Below are 20,545 nucleotides of genomic sequence, written 5' to 3' on the forward strand. Positions count from 1 at the left end.
AATACAATAAAAAAATTTAGGAAATGCACCTAACTTTCTTTTTTCACGGTTTTTACACGATTTTTCTAAATAACGCGGTTTTTCGAAAAAAATTTGTAATCTTTCGTGTATATGTGTTTAAAATGTAATGAAATTCGCGGAGAGATTGTGTATTAGTCGACATCTGTGGTAGTAGTTGATGTATTAATAGCGGTACGGTGGTGCTGTCACAGATGGCGGCGGTGGTACCGTTATCAATAGAGTCCCTCTAATAAGAGTCGCGACACGTAGCAGCAACTTTTGATTGGTTCGCATTTTCGGCAAAAGTACGTGAAACAGAAACAGAAAGAGATATAAGAGAGAAAGAGAAAGCGATATACAAGTAACATACATTCATATCGCTTTCTCTTTCTCTCTTATTTTGCCGAAACTCAAGATGTCGCGACTCTTATTAGAGGGACTCTACGTTATCAACTTCTTCTTCTTCTTCTTCTCGAGACCCAATGGATTTCTGACTCACTTGAGTCAAAGTACAACGGAACTTAATTTCCTAGAGGAGCCTCTAGTTGGGTCGGAAGCGCCCTCTCGGTGGTTCAATATTCCAATGCAACTTGATCTCAAGTTACCCTCTGAGTACTCTAAGGTTTGCTAGCACAACTATATTTTAATGTTTAAACTATTAATAAACGATATGATTAATCTAATCACTTTCATATTCAAGTTTCCGATCAAGTATTCCACAGAGAATGGTGCAAATAAATGTTCCTTTAACAATCCTTCGATTAATAATGATCTTTCTTCATTATATAACAAACACGACCAAAAAATATGATTAATGTCCTGAGTTTCATATCCGCATATACACGCCGAAGAGTCTACCCAACCAAACTTATATTTCGTAGTACCAACTAGTGGGTATCCTGTAATTAAGCGTATCAAAGCACATAGATCGGAACGAAAATGTAATATATTCCAGATCCCACATTAATGTCATTGAGAAATTGGATATCTAAATTCTCGTACAAACGTAGATTACAAGCGAGTGCATCCTTGAACGAGATCTTATTACCAATAAAGGACCCCTCAACTGAGGCCTCCTTGGCTGCCCTATCCGCTATTTCATTCCCCTGGATCCCTTTATGGGATGGGCACCAGGTAAATCTAATAACCCTGTTTTCACAAGCCGCCAAAGAAAGCTTCATTTTCAAATCCGGGATAAGTGGAGAAAGTTTATAATTATGTTTCGGGTTCTTTAATGCCTGAATAATACTAAGAGAGTCCGTGCATATGTTAACGAAATTCCATGATTGGGTCCATATTAGGTCAATAGCCCTGGCAATCGCAACACCTTCCGCCGTAAACGAGCTCGACATATCACTCAATTTATATTTAAATAAAAGATCGTATTGAGGGACCCAAACAGAACAACCGACAAGACTTCCGTCAGCTGACTCCGACCTAGAGCCATCTGTATACACCATGACCTCCTGAGGAGAGGCCCTATTAAAAGACATAAGACTGCTAAATGCCTGATTAGGGGAGGCATTATCCTTTGTCAACGCACCGGATTCTGTGTCAAACGAAGTAGATGATAGGTCGAACTTAAATGGATAAGAAAAAGCAGGATGAAAGTTCCAGATGTATAAATTGTATCTAAAAGGACTAACCATCGGCCATCTTTTAACTATAAACGGAATATTGCTGGGAGCCGCGTTATATATATATATATAGAGTAGACAAATTAAAGAGTTTATCAATCCTATTTATAAGTGTATTATTTTTCAACTGAATTGCCTTCAATAAAAATTTATCACACTTGTACGCAACTCTTCTTCTAAAAGATTTCTGCTCCCCGAAAAGCCAGCATACCCTATTAGGGGACGATTTAGGTAACCCCAACGCTATCTTAAAGGCTGAACACAAAAGGCTCTCCACCACAGACACGTATGTATCAGCTGCACTAAGATACCATATTGCACCCCATTCAAGTTGTGCTCCGATAGTGGAGTTGACAAAGTTAATAGCCTTATGGGGATCAATACTCCATGCGCGACCCGATAGCCACTTCAATATGTTAGAAAAACACATGGTTCTGGTACGTAGGAATCTAATATGGTCTCTCCACCTGAGGCCCACGTCCATATTCATACCCAAGTATTTGATTGTATTAAGAAAAGGAAGTATTCCATTAGCATCTCCAAATTATCCATGATAACAATCGATCTTTTTCTATGAAATATAGTGAATTGTGTCTTAGGAAATGAGATACTAAGGCCCAAGTCCCACAACCATCTCTCAACTATATCGAAAGTACTTTTTAAAGTTGACAAAATTATATCCAGATTCGAGTCGGAGCACAAAAAGGCCACATCATCGGCAAATTGTACTACTTTAACATTATGCGGGATAATCCGAAGAATGTCCTTCAAATAGAGCTTGAAAAGGTCGGGGCTAAGAACAGAGCCCTGCGGAAGACCATTCTGGAGGAGATGGCTTCTATAGAATCTACCCGATTCATAAAAATTTACATTTCTTGGACCAATCATGTTTCCAAGAAACCTCTTATAGCCCTTAGGGATTTTGAGTCCATTAATCATCTTGAACAGAATCTGAGGATTGACATTGTCATAAGCTCCCTTGATATCCAGAAAAATTTCCCCAGTCATTTGATGTTGGATAAAGGATTTATATATTTCCAGGTTAATAAAAGCAAGGCAGTCCTCGCATGATTTACCTTTTCTAAATCCAAATTGGCAATTAGGAATTATATAATCCAATTCAAGATATTTCTCCAATCTTACCTTAACCAACCTTTCCAAAATCTTCAAGGTACAAGAGGCCAGCGAAATCGGTCTGAATTCATTCCTACCAGGCTTCGGAATCAACGAGACATCAAAAAACCTCCAACTGTCAGGAAATGACTCATCCTCCATAATCAGGTTAAAAATTTCAAGTAATTTATTTAAAGCCGTTTCAGGTACCAATCGTACCAATTGATTGCTAATAAAGTCCGGTCCGGGAGTGCTTTTAGTTTTTAAGGATGAAATGATGGATTTAAGCTCGTCTATCGAAAATTTATCATCAAAAATGGACGACGAAGGAGAGTCAATAGCCTCCTCAAAGGAATCCGAAACCCAAGGAGGGGACAAACCATCAATCGATCTGTCAATAGCCAGGAATCTACTCTCAGAGGGAGGATTTGGTCTATTAAAATAAACGCTTCTCTTAAATGCCCCAATAGTATCCCAAAATGTTTTTACATTCCAGTTTATTAATATCGTTAATAAAGTTATGAAAATTTACTTTTTTCCTACGACTGATGGTCTTTCTGCATTCATTAGACGCAGCTTTATACTTCGCTTGATTCTCTGTAGAGAAATTCGACAAATACCTCTTAAAAGCCTCCTTCCTATTATCCTTAGCCTCTTGACATTCCTCGTCCCACCAAGGCGGGTTAACTCTTTTCCTTGAGGATTTCACCGGGTGACTTTTACAAGTCCCCGAAGAGTGATCGAATACTATTATCTCCTTAGAATCCACAATTTTAGCACCAGCACGCAGGGCACAATCAATTATTTTTTCGTTTCAGAGTTCATAAAGTCTACCAGCAGAACCCAAGGTTATCGAAATATCACTCATACCATCATCCACTAAGCTACAAAACAGAGTTTTGTCCAGGTTAGAAATATTGAGTATTTTCTTACCCGGCTCGGTAGCCGGTTCTTCGAATTGATTAAAGTAAAACTGAATAACGATTGGGTAGTGATCACTGCCCATAGGTTCTTCAAGCGTATGCCAAGAATAATTTCGACAAATATCTTCTGACACCAAGGTAAGATCCGGAGCGCTAATCTGTTCTCTATTATCATTATCAGAGACTCTCGTGGAACAACCATCATTCAAATATAAGAAACGATTAACGACCAAAGCCTCCGCTAAGGCTTTTCTATCCTGGTTTGATCGGGACGAACCCCATGATGCATGTTGGGCGTTAAAATCCCCACAGATTATGACCCCCTTCGTATTCATGCAGAGATGTGTTTATTGAATTGAAAAAAGCGGACCAACCAGCTTCATTTATATGAAGATGAGGAGGTCTGTACAGAGAGATAATAACTGTCCTATCTGGAGATAAACTATTACATTTAATAGAAATTATGGAACATTCAATTCCCAGAAATCCAGTGAGATTTATATTAACAGAGACAGGATCTAACTCCTTCCTACAAAGAATAGCTGTACCTCCGCCCAAATGGTCTCTGTCATTTCTGAATGTAATAAACTCCTTAAAGAAAAGTAACTCTGACCTTGAAGCCAAGTTTTCTGTAAACACACAATATCATATTCCCTAATTAAGTTTGAAAATTCAGGTTGTTTATTACACTTCTAACATTCCATTGCAAAATCTTTAACGATTTATTGAATGTTAAAATAATCGATTCTAAATATTAGTAAATGTAAAGTAAAATTATATTATATTATATTATACTATTTTATATTAATATTAATTATGTTGGGATTTTGAATATTATCTTTAATTTTTATTATTAAATTAATCAAAAATAGTATATACAATGATAGTATTTACAAAATTTACATTTAATTAGTATCAATAAGCTCTTCGTCAAATAGCAATCTTAAATAATCCATAACAGCAAAGGCTTTGTCCTTATTATTTAAATTAGAACGATAGAAATTCCTAAGGTCATGTAAGATGACACCGGGACGTGGAAATTTTTTAGAAAGTCGATCAACATCCTTAGATATAGTAGGGACCTCCAAAACTTCAGGGCTAGCCTTCAATGTTTCATCCTGATTAGTCGAAGAATCCGTATCTGACACACTTTTCCTTGCAGAATTTCTAACCCGCTTAAGCGGAGGAAATCCGTCCCGGGAGAGACGGAACGGGGTACGCCCCGATTCCCCCTCCGAACCGGTAACGACACCCAAAGCCCCAAAGTTCCAGGCATCGAATGCTGCAGATCTGAACAGTTTTTCAGCCTGTTTACAGGAGGTAATCCTTTTTGAAAGAATTAAATTCTTAGCCCTAAATTGAGAGACATTAGCTAATGCCATTACTGTATTAATCAACTTAAATTTCATATAAATAGGGCATTGAACGTCGAACGAAAAGTGATCTCCCCTACAATTAATACACGATTGATTCAGGTTCGATTTATCACACAAATCCGAAGAATGGTTTTCTCCGCAGTAACCACAAGTCAATTCACCTCTACAAAAGGCCGAAGAATGGCCCCACTTGGAGCAATTGCCACATCTACGAACTCTATTAATAAAAGGGTATATCTTACATTTAACTTTATAACAGAGGACCGAATCCGGAAGTAAGTTAGCCTCAAAAATGATTTTAACAGAGAAAGAGTCCTTAAGCTTATTATTATCTTTTTTATCTCGAAATTTCAATCTTTCATCGGAGTGAATTTTGATAGAGTCCCTAGAAGAGGAAAGATTCTCCAATATTTCTTTCTCTGAAAAAGAAGGACTAATGCCTCGAACCACACCGGATCTGAATATTTTATAATTGGGAATATATGCCACCCAAAGAGGAGGTAATATACCTCTCGATATAACCATTGGCATATACTATTGGCATCCAAGAAATTATTAAATTCTATACAAATTATATTTCTCCCCAACTTCCTAACAACATCAATATTATGAAACTTTTCACATATAATTTTCCCAATACTCGTGGGATGTAAATTGCCAATGTTACCAATGTTAGATGTCGACGTTGGATCCGAGGCAATAGATTCAATATGAATCGAAAAAGGAGCCACGCTAAAATTATTATATCTATTGCCCCTCTGCAAAGCAATAAACTAGGTTCTTTTCTGAATCGGCGAAGAAGGAGCGTCCTCAGCCGGGCGAATAGGAGAAGCCGATGTATTTGACATATCAATCTCCATGTTAACATTTGATTCAATATTCTTGCTACTATTTTCCAAGGAAACATTCCGCGAGGTCTTATCATATCGAGGCTTTTTATTCCCCTCCCTCCGAGAATTCGGGGATTTATCCTCAAAAGAGTTATTCTTTTTATCGTTCTTAGGCATAATGACGAAATATCGAGATAAATAAGTTAGTTATGTATCGTATTAATTATCACTATATATATATATATAAGGACATAAATAGAACAATAAACCTGAACCTATTATATTTAATTTAAGAGGAACATTTCTCAAGGAACTTTACGATATTCAACTGAACTAAGATACTAGTACCAATATTCAGAAGAGTAAATAGCTTCATAACTAATGTAAATAAATGCTAGGTGAATATTGTGAAAACAAGTTGAGTACCAAGGTAACATTAATATTTATATGGCGGGACAAACGTACGAATCCGCCACGTGACAATCACGATCTAATAATTAATAGTAAATAAAATCTCATTCAAGGATTGCACACCGTAATTACTCACAGATAACGTATCTCGCAAATGTATATATAAACGAGGTTCAAACTCGCATCAATAACTAATAGTTATTGCAACACTTAACAACTTAAATAACGCGAGAATAGAAACGAGGTTCAAATCTCGCATCCAAAAACTTCGCCAATTAAGACTTTAATGTGTATGTATTATACAGAACGCTCGCTATTAAATTCGACAAAATATAATACACCCGGAATATGAATCCGAAAAACGCAAACACCGTGACTACGGAGCGCACGCAACGGGTGCGTGATCAACACGTAAACGCCACGACTCCAAGTCGAAATATGTAGTGATTAAACAAAAGTTAGTATTCAAGAGTTTGTCTATATATATTCCGAAAGACAACATATAAACGGAATTAGGTCTCGCATCAAAATAATTAACTGATTTTCCAATGTAATACTTAAAAACTTAAGACACACATTATTAAAGTTCAATAACTACTCGCATATACTATATACCGAATAACGAAAAATCATGAAACCCGGAACGCACGCGAACTGCTCTTAAACATCTAGCAATATCCGTTTATCATTTGACTAAACTCTCGCATACAAAAACTTCGCCAAATAACACTTTAGAGTGTATGCAATATAAACGCGCTATTAACTTCGACAAAACACAATACACCCGGAATATGTTCCCGAAGAACGCCAACACCATGAAGGGCGCGTGATCGACACGTGAACGCCACAACTCCGAGTCGTAATATGCAGTGATTAAACGAAATTATTAATATTTATATTCCAGGGTATGTATATATATTCCAAAAGACAAACATATAAGCGAAATTCGGTTTCGTATCGAAATAATTTAATTAACTGATTTTCCATTGCAATACTTAATAACTTTGTAAAACGCACATTATTATAGATCAAAAACTACTCATAATATGTAACCGAATAACGCAGAAACCGTGATTACGGGATGCACTCGAAACGCTCTTATACTACAATAATATAGTGTGTATGCAATACAAAACGCGCGCTAATAACTTCGACAAAACATAATCCATCCGGAATATGTTCCCGAAGAACGCAAACACCGTGAAGGGCGCGTGATCAACACGTGAACGCCACGACTCCGATTCGAAATATGTAGTGATTAAACGAAAGTTAATATTCAAGGGTATGCATATATGTATATTCCAAAAGACAAACGACATTCGGTCTCGTATCAAGTTAATTTAATTAACTGATGATTTTCCATTGCAATAATTAACTTTGAAAAACGCACATTATTAGAGATAAAAAACTACTCCTATAATATGAAACCGAATAACGCAAAAACAGAACCACGGAACGCACGCGAACCGCTTTTATACTCAAACAATATCCGTTTATAAGTAATATAATATCAATAAATATGATCACATGAAGGTATATAATCTGGAGTACGTGAACACCACGATTCAAAATCGAAATAAATAGTATAATGATAGAAAACTAATCCATAAAAGTATATCATAAAGAGAAGGAACATTTATTAATTGCATAATTTTATTTTAATGATGACTTTTACAACCGATAGTTTAAATAAATTAGTGATTTGTGATTTCAATATAAATCGGAAAAAGCTAGCAAACCCCATGAGGGGACTCACCACCTGCAAATTCGTTGAGATATTGACTACATGAGATTTCAACCAAAAATTCCAATAATTCCAATGAGTAGTATATTCTGCTCCGCCAATATAATGCTCTCCCGCCGAACGTCCTCACGCTACGACGGCTCACTGCGGAGTCGACGTTATCAACTTCATATGCGATATTGTGTAATCTTGCGCGCGCTGCGCCGACCGCGTTGCGCCCCAGAGACGGATCACATCGCAGCGGAGTGATACAGCGCATTCGTGAGCGTGCACGGAAAAAATTATGAGTGGCCTGCTGCACTTTGCATGGTAAAGCTGCTCTCACATCACAGTTGAGTGGACTGCCGACTCGAATTTGGGCGATTAACTGTCCCAAACATTGCAGAGAGCAACTTTCCCGAATCACGGGGAGACATCTGACGCGCGAAATGTCGGTAATGTTCTTAAATTGTACATGTGTGTACCCAATGGTAAAGACAGTGCTGTCTCTTGTACGAAAGTATCTGCATTACCAACGCTTTCAGATCGCAGTCGTCGCAGTTTGGGAGAGCAGCTGTCCCAAAAAAAGAGAGCATTGTTTCGAATCGTGAACGCGAAACTCATCTCCGGTTTGCGCTGCAACAATCGCAATTGCGTCAGCTACTGCCCCAAAATTTTTTCCGTGTGCCGGTACGTGCGTGCACTGGCGTGCAGCTCGCCGAGCGGGCATTCATCGTTCGTTCGTCGTAACAGATAGTCGTGTTTCATTACTGCTTCCTTTCGAGAAGATTCGTTACTTGAGTTGAGAATTGATACGCGATTGCAATCGTTACTATATTCGAGTCATTATACAAGAACCGCGAGTTGTCAATATTGTCGAGCAAGGCTGTTGCGGTATTGTTAAGAGGAACGACACCCGAATACCCACGTTCCGAGCTACGTGAAAGGAAGGACGAGCGTCGCCATTGCGACGTCGTTTCAAGGACAAGGGAAGCTCCCGCCATTACAGCTTCAGATTATCGCTCGAAGGGAAAGAGCGGCCATTACAACCCAGAAAGAGGACATCCTTGAGATCTACACGAGGAACGATTAAATTCGTTATATCTATCCAGCCAAGTGCTTCTATCGGAAGCATATCAGCGGTAAAGGTAAAAGTCGGATTTCTGATCAAACCAAAGAACACCACGGAGTTTACGCTAGATATCGTCTAGTGGGAGAACGAGTAAATATCGTTTACTCACATTATCGTTCTTGGTTGCAGAGATCTCGCGACAGGAAGAGAGAGAAGTCAGTCGCGCTAACACACGTTATCACTGAATAAACTGATGCCTGTTAAGTTAGTACCCCCCCCCACCCCACAAAAAATCGGAATAACACATACAGAAATTAACCCTATTCACTCCAACGTTTTTTCCGCCCTTTTAATCCTCCAACCATGCACTTTCGAGTCCCACGTGTTTTTTATAATGTTAATAGCTTTGAAAAATTCCCCAAACATTATTATAATATCTTTATACCTTCGACTAAAAATCAATGTAAATAAAATTTGGAAATCATTTATTTAAATATTTTTTTACAAGAATTGAATGTTGAACAACTCACGTTACGACATGTTTTATTTAAAAAATTATAACTCACGAACAAATTGACGAAATTTAATGGTTCAAAGCGCAAATTAAAGCTAAAAGTAGTGCGAATGAGAAAAAAAAATGAGATAATTATTAATTAAATATGAATACTTAATTTTGTCGCCGCAAATTTGATAATTTTTAAATGGTACAGAAGGATTTTAAGGACTTAGAGAATGCTAGAAAAAGAATTTCTGAATAAGAAAAAACGAATTTGAAGTGTGACAGATAATTTTTATGTAAAAAAATTAATTTTTTTTATAATCGTAGCTCCTCCCCACCTCTTCCACCTGCCTCTGAGCCATAATAGTCCTCTGTGGAATGTCAAATTTTTTTTAACGACAAAAATATTTTAAATACGCTTAAATTATACACAAAAATACATTTTTATCGAAAAAAAATTCTCACTTACCTTTCACACAACACTGACGTAATCCTTCAACCATGCACTTTCGTGTCCCACCGAGATTTTGATTGTTCGCCGTTTCGAGAGTAAATGAGCTAGGACTTTGAAATTTCTACCTAATGTTCCCTACTATAACAACTTTTTTTAGGGGGGGGGGATTATCTGACGATCGTTTGTTTTCCGGAACAAACGACTGTTAGAAACTCGTGGGACACGAAAGGGCATGGTTGGAGTGAATAGGGTTAAGTGCTCTTTATGTGCTAATTATGTGCTCTATTCGCGATTTTTGTGCTCGAGCGGTTTCGCGGAAAATCGCAATTGAAAGTGGGGGTGCTGGCTTAACGTAAGCTAGCACCCCCACTCATTAAAATTACATATAAAATAAAAAACTCAATATGCTAGAATTATGTGCTTTTTATGTGCTTTCAAATGCCTCAAACGAAATTAGTCTATCTGTAATAGTTTAAAAATAGTTATTTGTGCAACAAGTGTGGGAAGATGGAAATTCACGGGTGCGAAGTGGACGCACGAGCCGAAGGCGAGTGCGATCACCGCACCCGTGAATTTTCAACTCCACGCACTTGTTGCACACCCTATTTTATATTACAAGTGCGTGGAAAGTGGCCCATCACGCGCGCGTCGCGTGCGGAATGGGCCACTTTCCATGCACATGTGATATAAAGATCTATATACTACTGATATAAGAGTAAAGTATCAGTTAAAATACAGAAAGCAAAATAATTCTTGTTTTAAAATGTTTCTCGATTAATGTGTTCTCGAAATATGCACAATGAAATTTTCATGCTCATCCCCTTCCACCGACCCGAACGTGAGCACCCCATACGTACAAGAGTAAAGTACCAGTTCAAATACAGATAGCGAATTGGTTTTAGTCTTAAAATATTCCTTAATTTATGTGCTTTCAAAATATGTAGAATAAAAGTTTTGTGCTTATCCCCTTCAGCCGACAAACCTCCTTGAAAGTGAGCACCCCTTGCGTACAAGAATAAAGTACCAGTTAAAATACAGATAGCGAATTAGTTTTAGTCTTAAAATGTTCCTTAATTTATGTGCTTTCAAAATATGTAGAATAAAAGTTTTGTGCTTATCCCCTTCAGCCGACAAACCGCCTTGAAAGTGAGCACCCCATGCGTACAAGAGTAAAGTACCAGTTAAAATACAGATAGCGAATTGGTTTTAGTCTTAAAATGTTCCTTAATTTATGTGCTTTCAAAATATGTAGAATAAATGTTTTGTGCTTATCCCCTTCAGCCGACAAACCGCCTTGAAAGTGAGCACCCCATACGTACAAGAGTAAAGTATCAGTGCACGAAAATCTCATTGTGCATATTTTGAAAGCACATAAATTAAGGAACATTTTAAGACTAAACCCAATTCGCTATCTGTATTTCAACTGGTACTTTACTCTTGTACGTATGGGGTGCTCACTTTCAAGGCGGTTTGTCGGCTGAAGGGGATAAGCACAAAACTTTTATTGTACATATTCTGAAAGCACATAAATTAAGGAACATTTTAAGACTAAAACCAATTCGCTATCTGTATTTTAACTGGTACTTTACTCTTCTACGTATGGGGTGCTCACTTTCAAGGAGGTTTGTCGGCTGAAGGGAATAAGCACAAAACTTTTATTCTACATATTTTGAAAGCACATCAATTAAGGAACATTTTAAGACTACAACCAATTCGCTATCTGTATTTGAACTGGTACTTTACTCTTGTACGTATGGGGTGCTCACGTTCGGGTCGGTGGAAGGGGATGAGCACGAAAATTTCATTGTGCATATTTCGAGAATGCATTAATCGAGAAACATTTTAAAACATGAATTATTTTGCTTTCTGTATTTTAACTGATACTTTACTCTTATATCAGTAGTATATAGATCTTTTTTTGTGTATATCTTTTAAACTATTACAGATAGACTAATTTCGTTTGAGGCATTTGAAAGCACATAAAAAGCACATAATTCTAGCATATTGAGTTTTTTATTTTATATGTAATTTTAATGAGTGGGGGTGCTAGCTTACGTTAAGCCAGCACCCCCACTTTCAATTGCGATTTCCCGCGAAACCGCTCGAGCATAAAAATCGTGAATAGAGCACATAATTAGCACATAAAGAGCACTTAATTTCTGTATATGTGTTATTCCGATTTTTTGTGGGGGGCGGGGGGGGGGGTACTAACTTAACAGACATAATAAACTGAGCTCAGTGTAATTACTTCTCGTTAATTTCTTGTGGTTGCAACCCGCGGGTAAAATCATTTATTCTTGCTGTAAAATAACTTACATTATCAAGACACATTAACGAAAGAAAAACATGATTCTTATATTCTCGTGAATAAGGCATTATACTTGCGTATATTGTGGTTCAATCCCGCTGATATTGAACATTACTTGCCTTTTAAGATAGAACGTATTATCTGCGTATGATTACTTAAGTGAATTCTCTATTCATTCTTTACTGAGTTTTATTATAATTCGCTATATTACTTATTCGATAACTTGCTTTATGACTGAAGTTACTGTGTCAATTAATATTGAAAAGTGCATTACATTCGATTTGTAGAAACGTGCATAACAGGTTATTTTAGCGTAATCCTTTATCTCTTTCAGAATAGTTATTGTTCTTTTGAGTAGAAATTATTTATATTCTTTAGTCAGGAAGAAAAGAGCAATTGAGCCGCAATAGGATGTAAGTGTTGAAAACTATATTATAAATAATTGACAAACGTTTCGGCCCTTCATGGGACCATCTTCAGTGTCGATACATATTCTTAGAAACTAACACGACAGAACTTAACGTAACTAATCCGCAACAGTGTTGATTGCAAAGAGGACCACTGCAAAGATAGTGATATATATGTGAAAAAAATTACAAAAGGTATTATAGAGAGAGTATCAAATACGTACATTAAAAATATGTTTCCTTATATTGCGGAGTCATTTCGATGCTGATGTGTTACAATAGAGTTAAACCAACAAATTACTCAGCGACGAGAAATCGGGCTCATATATATATACAAAAGGGAGGAGCGGGAGGGAAAAATCTTTAACTCGTTTCATCAGAGACTACAGTTTACCTTGGAAATCAGTGTAAATAACACACTTAATTTTCTTGATGTCACTGTGATGGTGAGAGAGAACAAATTCATTTTCGATTGGTACCACAAGCCCACCTTCTCCGGTAGGTACCTTAATTACCACTCACACCATCCAATTTCACATAAAATGTGATATACGGTCTGGTGGACAAGATAGTGTTGATCTCACATCCTCAGTTCCACAGAAAAAACTTCAATTTAATTATTCAAGTACTTTTAGACAACGGTTACCCGTTACCGTTTATTTTTTCCACAATATTAAACAGGTTGAGACAAGTTTTTCTGCGTAAAAACAGAGGTGGGGATACTTTATCATTAACTAGTGAGACGAAATACTTTACAGTCCCTTACGTGAAGTATACGTCTGACAGATTTAAAAACATTGCGAAAGACCTATATCTGGATATGGCATTTTCTGTCGCGCACCCTCTAAAAAAATTCATCAAAACAGGCAAGGATAATTTGGACAAACTTGCACATAGCAACGTAGTGTATAAAATTCCTTGCAGAGAGTGTGAAGCGACTTATGTGGGACAAACTAAGAGACAGTTGAAAACTCGTGTCAAGGAACACAGATCAGACCTTAACAAAAACTCAGGTTCCCCTTCGGTTATTTCTTGCCATCGTTTAGAAACCGATCATGATTTTGATTGGGATAATGTGGAGATTTTGGACACTGAGCCATCTCTTCGCAAGAGACTTATCTCCGAGATGTTATATATAAAACGACAGACATCTCCTTTGAATAAACAGAAGGACACGGAATCTCTATCGGCAGAATATCTCCCTGTTCTTAGTTTGTTCCCGCCCAGGTAATTTCGTACTTCCCCTTCCTTTCCGTTTTTCCCTCCCGCTCCTCCCTTTTGTATATATATATATGAGCCCGATTTCTCGTCGCTGAGTAATTTGTTGGTTTAACTCTATTGTAACACATCAGCTCGAAATGACTCCGCAATATAACGAAACATATTCCTAATGTACGTATTTGATACTCTCTCTATAATACCTTTTGTAATTTTTTTCACATATATATCACTATCTTTGCAGTGGTCCTCTTTTTGCAATCAACACTGTTGCGGATTAGTTACGTTAAGTTCTGTCGCGTTAGTTTCTAAGAATATGTATCGACACTGAAGATGGTCCCATAAAGGGCCGAAACGTTTGTCAATTATTTATAATATAGTTTTCAACACTTACATCCTGTTGCGGCTCAATTGCTCTTTTCTTCCTGACTGATTTAATCGTATGAGCTTATTGACTTATATTATATTCTTTAATTACTTCATTTTAGAAAGATTATTTCCTGATTATTAGCTAATTGACACATTCCTTCATTTATGATTATTCCTTGTATATTTATTGCTATTTGGACGTTCTCCGGCTCCAGTCGTGCTCAACTTGTATTCGTGCTTAAAAAGATGTTTATATACAAAATATTACACATAATAAACATCTAAAAAATAAGAAGTTAACTTCACGCGTGAGAACTCATGCGGCGTTGCCAAGTAACTGATGCCTCTCCTCTTCTGTCACTCTGAACCGAGCGAAAAATTCATCAAATCGCGTACTTTACACAAGTATTTCTCGAAAACGAGTACCGCAAGGGTATTGACACTTAATTGCATATTTTTCTATTTTTATGGAGCATCATATACTAATTTTTCAAAAAAATCTAGAGACAACTTTTTTCACAATTCATTAAAATGTTTCTTTTACAACAGCTCGGAATAGGAATTACATGTTAAAAGTTGAAACTTTGAAACTCAATATCTCGATTTTTAATACCGCAAGAGGTATTGAATTTTACACCATCGCATAAAGCATACCTAAATTAACGTATATTCACAGTTTCAAGAAAATCTAGATAAAATCGATTTTCCGGAGAACGTCCTTGAGATAGTTTAATTCTGGAATGCATTTGACTATATCAACATTCTCGAGAAACAGGCATATTTGATACCTATTTTCCTCAGAAGACTTCTATCATTTAATACTTGATTACAAGATTGAATTCTCCACAAGAAAGGATTATTCTCTAATGATTATTCTTTTTCTTTGTATTTTATGCAGCTGATTATTTTGTACAATACTTTATTATGCCACTTATGTATATCTATTATGAGACAATCTTAAAATGGAATAAGAGTTAAATTAAAAATACACAATCTCTTTGCATACGACATCACGAGTAGAGAGTGTAGTTTCCTATTCAATAAATCTAGAGGCCAGGCTCCTGCGCGAGCTTGTTCTTAACAATATGTGTACTTAAATTTTAATTTCTTACAATAAATTAATAAAAATTTTTCAATCGGACACGCCCATATATTATTATGTTAAAAGAGCGTCTGATACCCTAGACAAATTATATTTTTCAATCATATTTCAACAGCTCGATTGTCATTGTCAATCACGATTCGATTATCATTTATACGTCGTTGGCCTTTATTTTGTTCAAACTCAGTCACGGTTTTCGAAATAACGCTTTTTTTTGCAAACGCAATTTCTTTTTACGCGGAACATATCTACCGCGTAAAAAGAGAATTGGGTATAACTAAACAATTCCGATTGAAATCCATTCCGAGAAGTTCTATAATTCACGTTCGGAATAAAGAAACAAGCGAGCAAAGAGCCGACCGCGCGAAAACTCGCGTTACTATTCTTTATTTGAATTAAGTATTTTCTGTAAATCGTTTCTTCCTCAGATCGAAATATTATACGTTAAAAAACGAAATATTAATACGTTAAAAATGCCAACTTTGAGATTTAATATCTCAAAAACTAGACGTCAAATCTTTTCAAAATTGCAAATTTAAGTGTATTTAGGTTTTCTTTATAACATTTTTAATTCAGATTTTTTTCTTTGACATGCTCTGATGGCCAAACCACCTTAGGTATACCCAATCTTTTGATTCAACCTCGCATCCAGAGCGAACAGCTTTTGAAGTAGTGTCCACAATGTCATGCGTGTCCATCTCGCCGAACCACGCGGAAAGTAGCCTCCGAATTATGGAGAGTTATCTGCACAAGCAACAGCTGACAGACGTCACGCTGATCGCGGGTGAGTGTACCCGTCCTTTACCGGTCTCCGGGATGCTTTTTATTTTGATAACCACGCATCTATGTGTCAACTGTCAATTGGACTTGTAATGATTCAGTAGCCCAGTCGATAGAGACATTTAAATGGAATTAATTCCGGGAAGCGATTTTTTTGACTGTTTTGGAGGGTCATGGGTAGTCTAAAACCGGATTTTCGGGATTCTAACCTTGGAGCGTTAGCCGCCATTTTGATTAGAAGGGTGATTTTGTAAATATCTCGCTTATTTTCAACTTTAGAGTTAAAGTGGTAATAACCAAACTTGTAGAAAATTTAATACTCTACAATTTTGGTCTTTATCATTTTTCACCTAGGATCGATATTTTGGGTCTTAGACTCGAAAGTGGGAGGTAAAATTTATTTATTTTTTTTTATTTTTTGAATTTACTTGGTATAATGAAAAACATCTTTTCCACACTACCACGGGGGTAGAGTTTATGGCGCGTTTATTCAAAAAATAAAAAATAAATAAAAAAATTTTACCCCCCACTTTCGAGTCTAAGACCCAAAATATCGATTCTAGGTGAAAAATGATAAGGACCAAAATTGTAGAGTATTAAATTTTCTACAAGTTTGGTTATTATTACTTTCACTCTAAAGTTGAAAATAAGCGAGATATTTACAAAATCATCCTTCTAATCAAAATGGTGGCTAACGCTCCAGGGTTAGAATACCGAAAATCCGGTTTTAGACTACCCATGACCCTCCGAAACAGTAAAAAAAAAATTGCTTCCCGGAATTAATTCCATTTTAGCGGCTTTTTCGGGCTCTATCGACTGGGCTATCAGATGATAATGGTTAATCAAATGTTTTAATTAATACAAACGAGGAGAGATATTATTTTATACCAATATGTTTACATAAAATGTGCATTTTCTAATATAATTTTATGTATATTTTTATGTATAATATCAAGATTCAAAGAGAAATTCTTTTTATTATTAAAGGTTGTTATTCAAAGTTTTTAACCAGTAAAAATTGAACAGAGAGTATATTTTGTACACAACATATTGAAAATATTCTTCACACTCGATGAACTTGTGACGTTCCATTTCTCATATTTCCTTTCTCTGTTCTGTGCTTTTTTAGGAAATAAGCGTGTCCCAGCTCACCGATTAGTACTCAGTGCTGGCTCTGAATATTTTGCTACCATGTTCACAACCTCTCTGCGAGAGTCGGCACAAAATGAAATAGAATTAATAGATGTTGATGGAGATGCTTTATGGGCTTTGGTTCTTTATTGTTATACAGGTAATTTTGCTTGAGAAGATATGTTTCATGTAAGAAAACATTTCACGAATATTAACGTTACGATAAAGGCATTTGCAAATATTTTTTTTAAGCCGTTCTTGTTAATTTTTGGATTTTTTGTCAATTCTAATTAATAACATGTTTTTTTGTATACTTGCAGGTTGTATAAAATTGCAGGAAGATAGCGTAGAGACTCTACTTGCAACAGCATGTTTGTTGCAATTTAATCCAGTTATTAAAGCGTGCTGTCAGTTTCTCGTCAAACAACTTCACCCAAGCAACTGTCTGGGCATACGGATGTTCGCCGATACGCAGGGTTGTTTGGAATTGGTTGAATACGCACACGCATACACTACCAAACATTTCATGGAAGTTACAAAAAATCAAGAATTCTTACTGCTATCTGCCAATGAAGTTGCGAAGTTACTTGAATCTGAGGATCTTAATGTTCCCTCGGAAGAAACTATTTTTCATGTAAGACAACTGTTTGTTGAGCGAACCAATTTATATGAAATATTAAGAAGGAGATGTTATCATAGCGATAAGTTTTTTATAGCTATACTATTGATCATAAATATACAAATATGTATTTATATAATTGCTTAAGCAAATATTTCATACAAATGCAATTAAAATACCTAAGCTGAGATACAGAATAAATAGAATCGTTATTGTTTTATTATTATTTCAGGCTCTAGTGACTTGGCTGGAACACGATCCAGAAAACAGGAGCAAAGATGCCAGTAAATTATTAGGTTTAGTCAAATTACCATTGCTATCACCCGCGGTAAGTTTATCGACAGCTCAATTTTTTCACTCGACAGAACTTGTGCATTAGCACTAATAAATCAAAACAGTTTATAGCTGACAATATTGAGAGTAACGAAATGTTCAAAGACCAAAGAATGGCGCAGGAATTAGTAATGGAAGCATTGAAGTATCATTTGCTGCCTGAGCGAAGACCTTTGCTTCAAACAGGCAGAACGAAACCCAGAAAAGCCACTGTGGGTACGTTGTTAGCTATCGGAACCATGATCACCGATGAAGGTAATTTATTATATCCAAAATGAATTATTAAATATTAATCGCATAACTGATAATTAATCGATCACGATTAATGTAAAGAAAATATATTATACCAATACTGTCGCACTATTTTAGTTTTTCCAAGCGAAATAATTTGCAACGTACTTTCTAGGTGTCTGTCCACCATCTATGGAGACATTTTCATTACGTGATAATGCCTGGAGATCTCTAGATGAATTTTGCGATAAACCCTGGTCATCTGTATCACTCATAAGCCGTAGATTACACTTTGGCGCAGTAGTAGTCGATAAAAAATTGATTTTCGCGGGCGGTAGAGACAGTTTTAATATATTAAACACAGTAGAATGCTTTGATTTCTCCACTCTTACGTCGAGCACTCTACCACCTATGAATGTTCCTCGACAAGGATTAGGTATGTGCAAATGCATGAGAATTTGCAAAATTAATGTGCAATTTCTTTCATTTATTCATAATCAAATCCTGGCAAATACGTTATAATATTCTTTCTCAGGAGTGGCAGTCTTAGGTGGACTTTTATATGCTGTTGGTGGTCACGACGGTCGTTGTTTTCTTAATGCGGTAGAGAGATGGGATCCGGGAACAGGTCACTGGAGTTCAATATGTCCTATGTCCGTACAAAGAGCTGGAGTCGGTGTAGCTGTGTTAAATGATAAGTAAGTCTGTACAGATAAATTATTAAATTTATATGTCATATCTGTTTTCAATCATTTTAATTTCCTTTTTAGTACGTGTCTTCGTATAAATATTATTTTATTAACTTTAAATCTTATTAAATATTAAATTTTTTAAAATAAATTTGATATTAAATTTTTTATGATGTTTTAGATTGTATGCCGTAGGAGGATTATCAGGAGATATTCCTATCTGTTTCTGCTTAAATACTGTAGAATGTTACGATCCGCACACGAACAAATGGACACCGTGCGCACCTATGTCGAAGCAACGAGGCGGCGTAGGCGTAGGAGTAGTGAATGGTTGTCTTTATGCACTCGGTGGTCACGACGTTCCAGCTAACAATCCCAATGCTAGCAGATTGGACTGTGTAGAAAGGTATAAAGCCGCTGTTACATTATATGTTAAAACTTTCAAGTTATATATAATGCGATGTAACAATATAGATATGATCCTAAAACCGATACTTGGACTATGGTTGCGCCAATGAGTGTGCCCCGGAGTAGTGTTGGTGTGTGCGTATTAGGTGACCGACTTATGGCCGTGGGAGGATACGACGGCCAACAAGATCTCACACTAGTGGAAGCCTACGATCCACATCTCAACGAATGGGAACCTGTGAGTGTATAAACTATTTCTGTAATCGAATATGGTAAATAGAAATAATTGTAAATGTATTTTGTAAACTTAAACGTTTTTATGTTTGTAGGTTGCTCCTCTTAAGGCTGGCCGTGCGGGACTCTGTGTTGCTGTTGTAAAAAATTTAACCAATAACATGTAGATTATTTTTACTAAACGATCAGTAATTGGACTTGCTAATTATGCAAATTTATCATTAAGATTAATCCTTAAATACATAATTTTTTGGAGAACATTTTTTTAGTAAATAATGATTGATTAAAGAATTCTATATAAAAGAGATATTTAAAAAATTCTTTACTGAGTTGAACCCTCTCAAGGAAAGGGAAAAAGGGCCAAAAAAGATCCTTTACAGATATACAAAGCCACGTGTTTGAACTTCATAAGGAAAAGTACACAAAGCAGCAAAAAATTGCTTTAAATATATGCAAAGCTGTGCTTTTTGAAAGGTGCCATTTCACGTTGACGCTCGACGGTTATTTTCAACGAGCAAAAATAATCAAAAATAATATATTTTCGTAAATCTGAAGGTTTTATAATGTAACTTTTCATTCGATTATGTATCAATTTATCTACTGATAAATGTAAACAGTTCAAGATTTGACTTCAGTTGACATTCGTACAAGAGAAATGTCGCGACATTGCATAATCTC

The 20,545-nt window shown here is 36.2% G+C and overlaps 1 protein-coding gene across 2 annotated transcripts in view; it reads left to right on the forward strand.

The window, feature by feature from the left end:
* The window catches only part of LOC139775451 (kelch-like protein 5), a 70,045-nt gene extending 49,871 nt beyond the window's left edge, over positions 1-20,174 (forward strand). Inside the window, exons 1-11 of one of the 2 annotated variants that reach the window (XM_071711464.1) lie at positions 8,680-9,161; positions 16,060-16,226; positions 17,352-17,513; positions 17,674-17,987; positions 18,205-18,300; positions 18,371-18,560; positions 18,712-18,972; positions 19,072-19,234; positions 19,407-19,631; positions 19,700-19,871; positions 19,963-20,174. In XM_071711464.1, the coding sequence (XP_071567565.1) occupies positions 16,124-16,226; positions 17,352-17,513; positions 17,674-17,987; positions 18,205-18,300; positions 18,371-18,560; positions 18,712-18,972; positions 19,072-19,234; positions 19,407-19,631; positions 19,700-19,871; positions 19,963-20,034 (1,758 nt within the window). In that variant the 5' untranslated portion in view covers positions 8,680-9,161; positions 16,060-16,123 and the 3' untranslated portion in view covers positions 20,035-20,174. Of the gene's footprint in view, positions 1-8,679; positions 9,162-16,059; positions 16,227-17,351; positions 17,514-17,673; positions 17,988-18,204; positions 18,301-18,370; positions 18,561-18,711; positions 18,973-19,071; positions 19,235-19,406; positions 19,632-19,699; positions 19,872-19,962 lie in introns of those variants that run through there. The other variant, XM_071711463.1, reaches the window with a different exon arrangement.
* The last annotated feature ends 371 nt before the right edge of the window (positions 20,175-20,545 follow it).

This window comes from Temnothorax nylanderi, unplaced genomic scaffold (assembly GCF_030848795.1).
Source record: "Temnothorax nylanderi isolate EJ_2023f unplaced genomic scaffold, tnyl_v1.0 TNYL_tig0099_pilon, whole genome shotgun sequence".
Taxonomy (NCBI): Eukaryota; Metazoa; Arthropoda; class Insecta; order Hymenoptera; family Formicidae; genus Temnothorax; species Temnothorax nylanderi.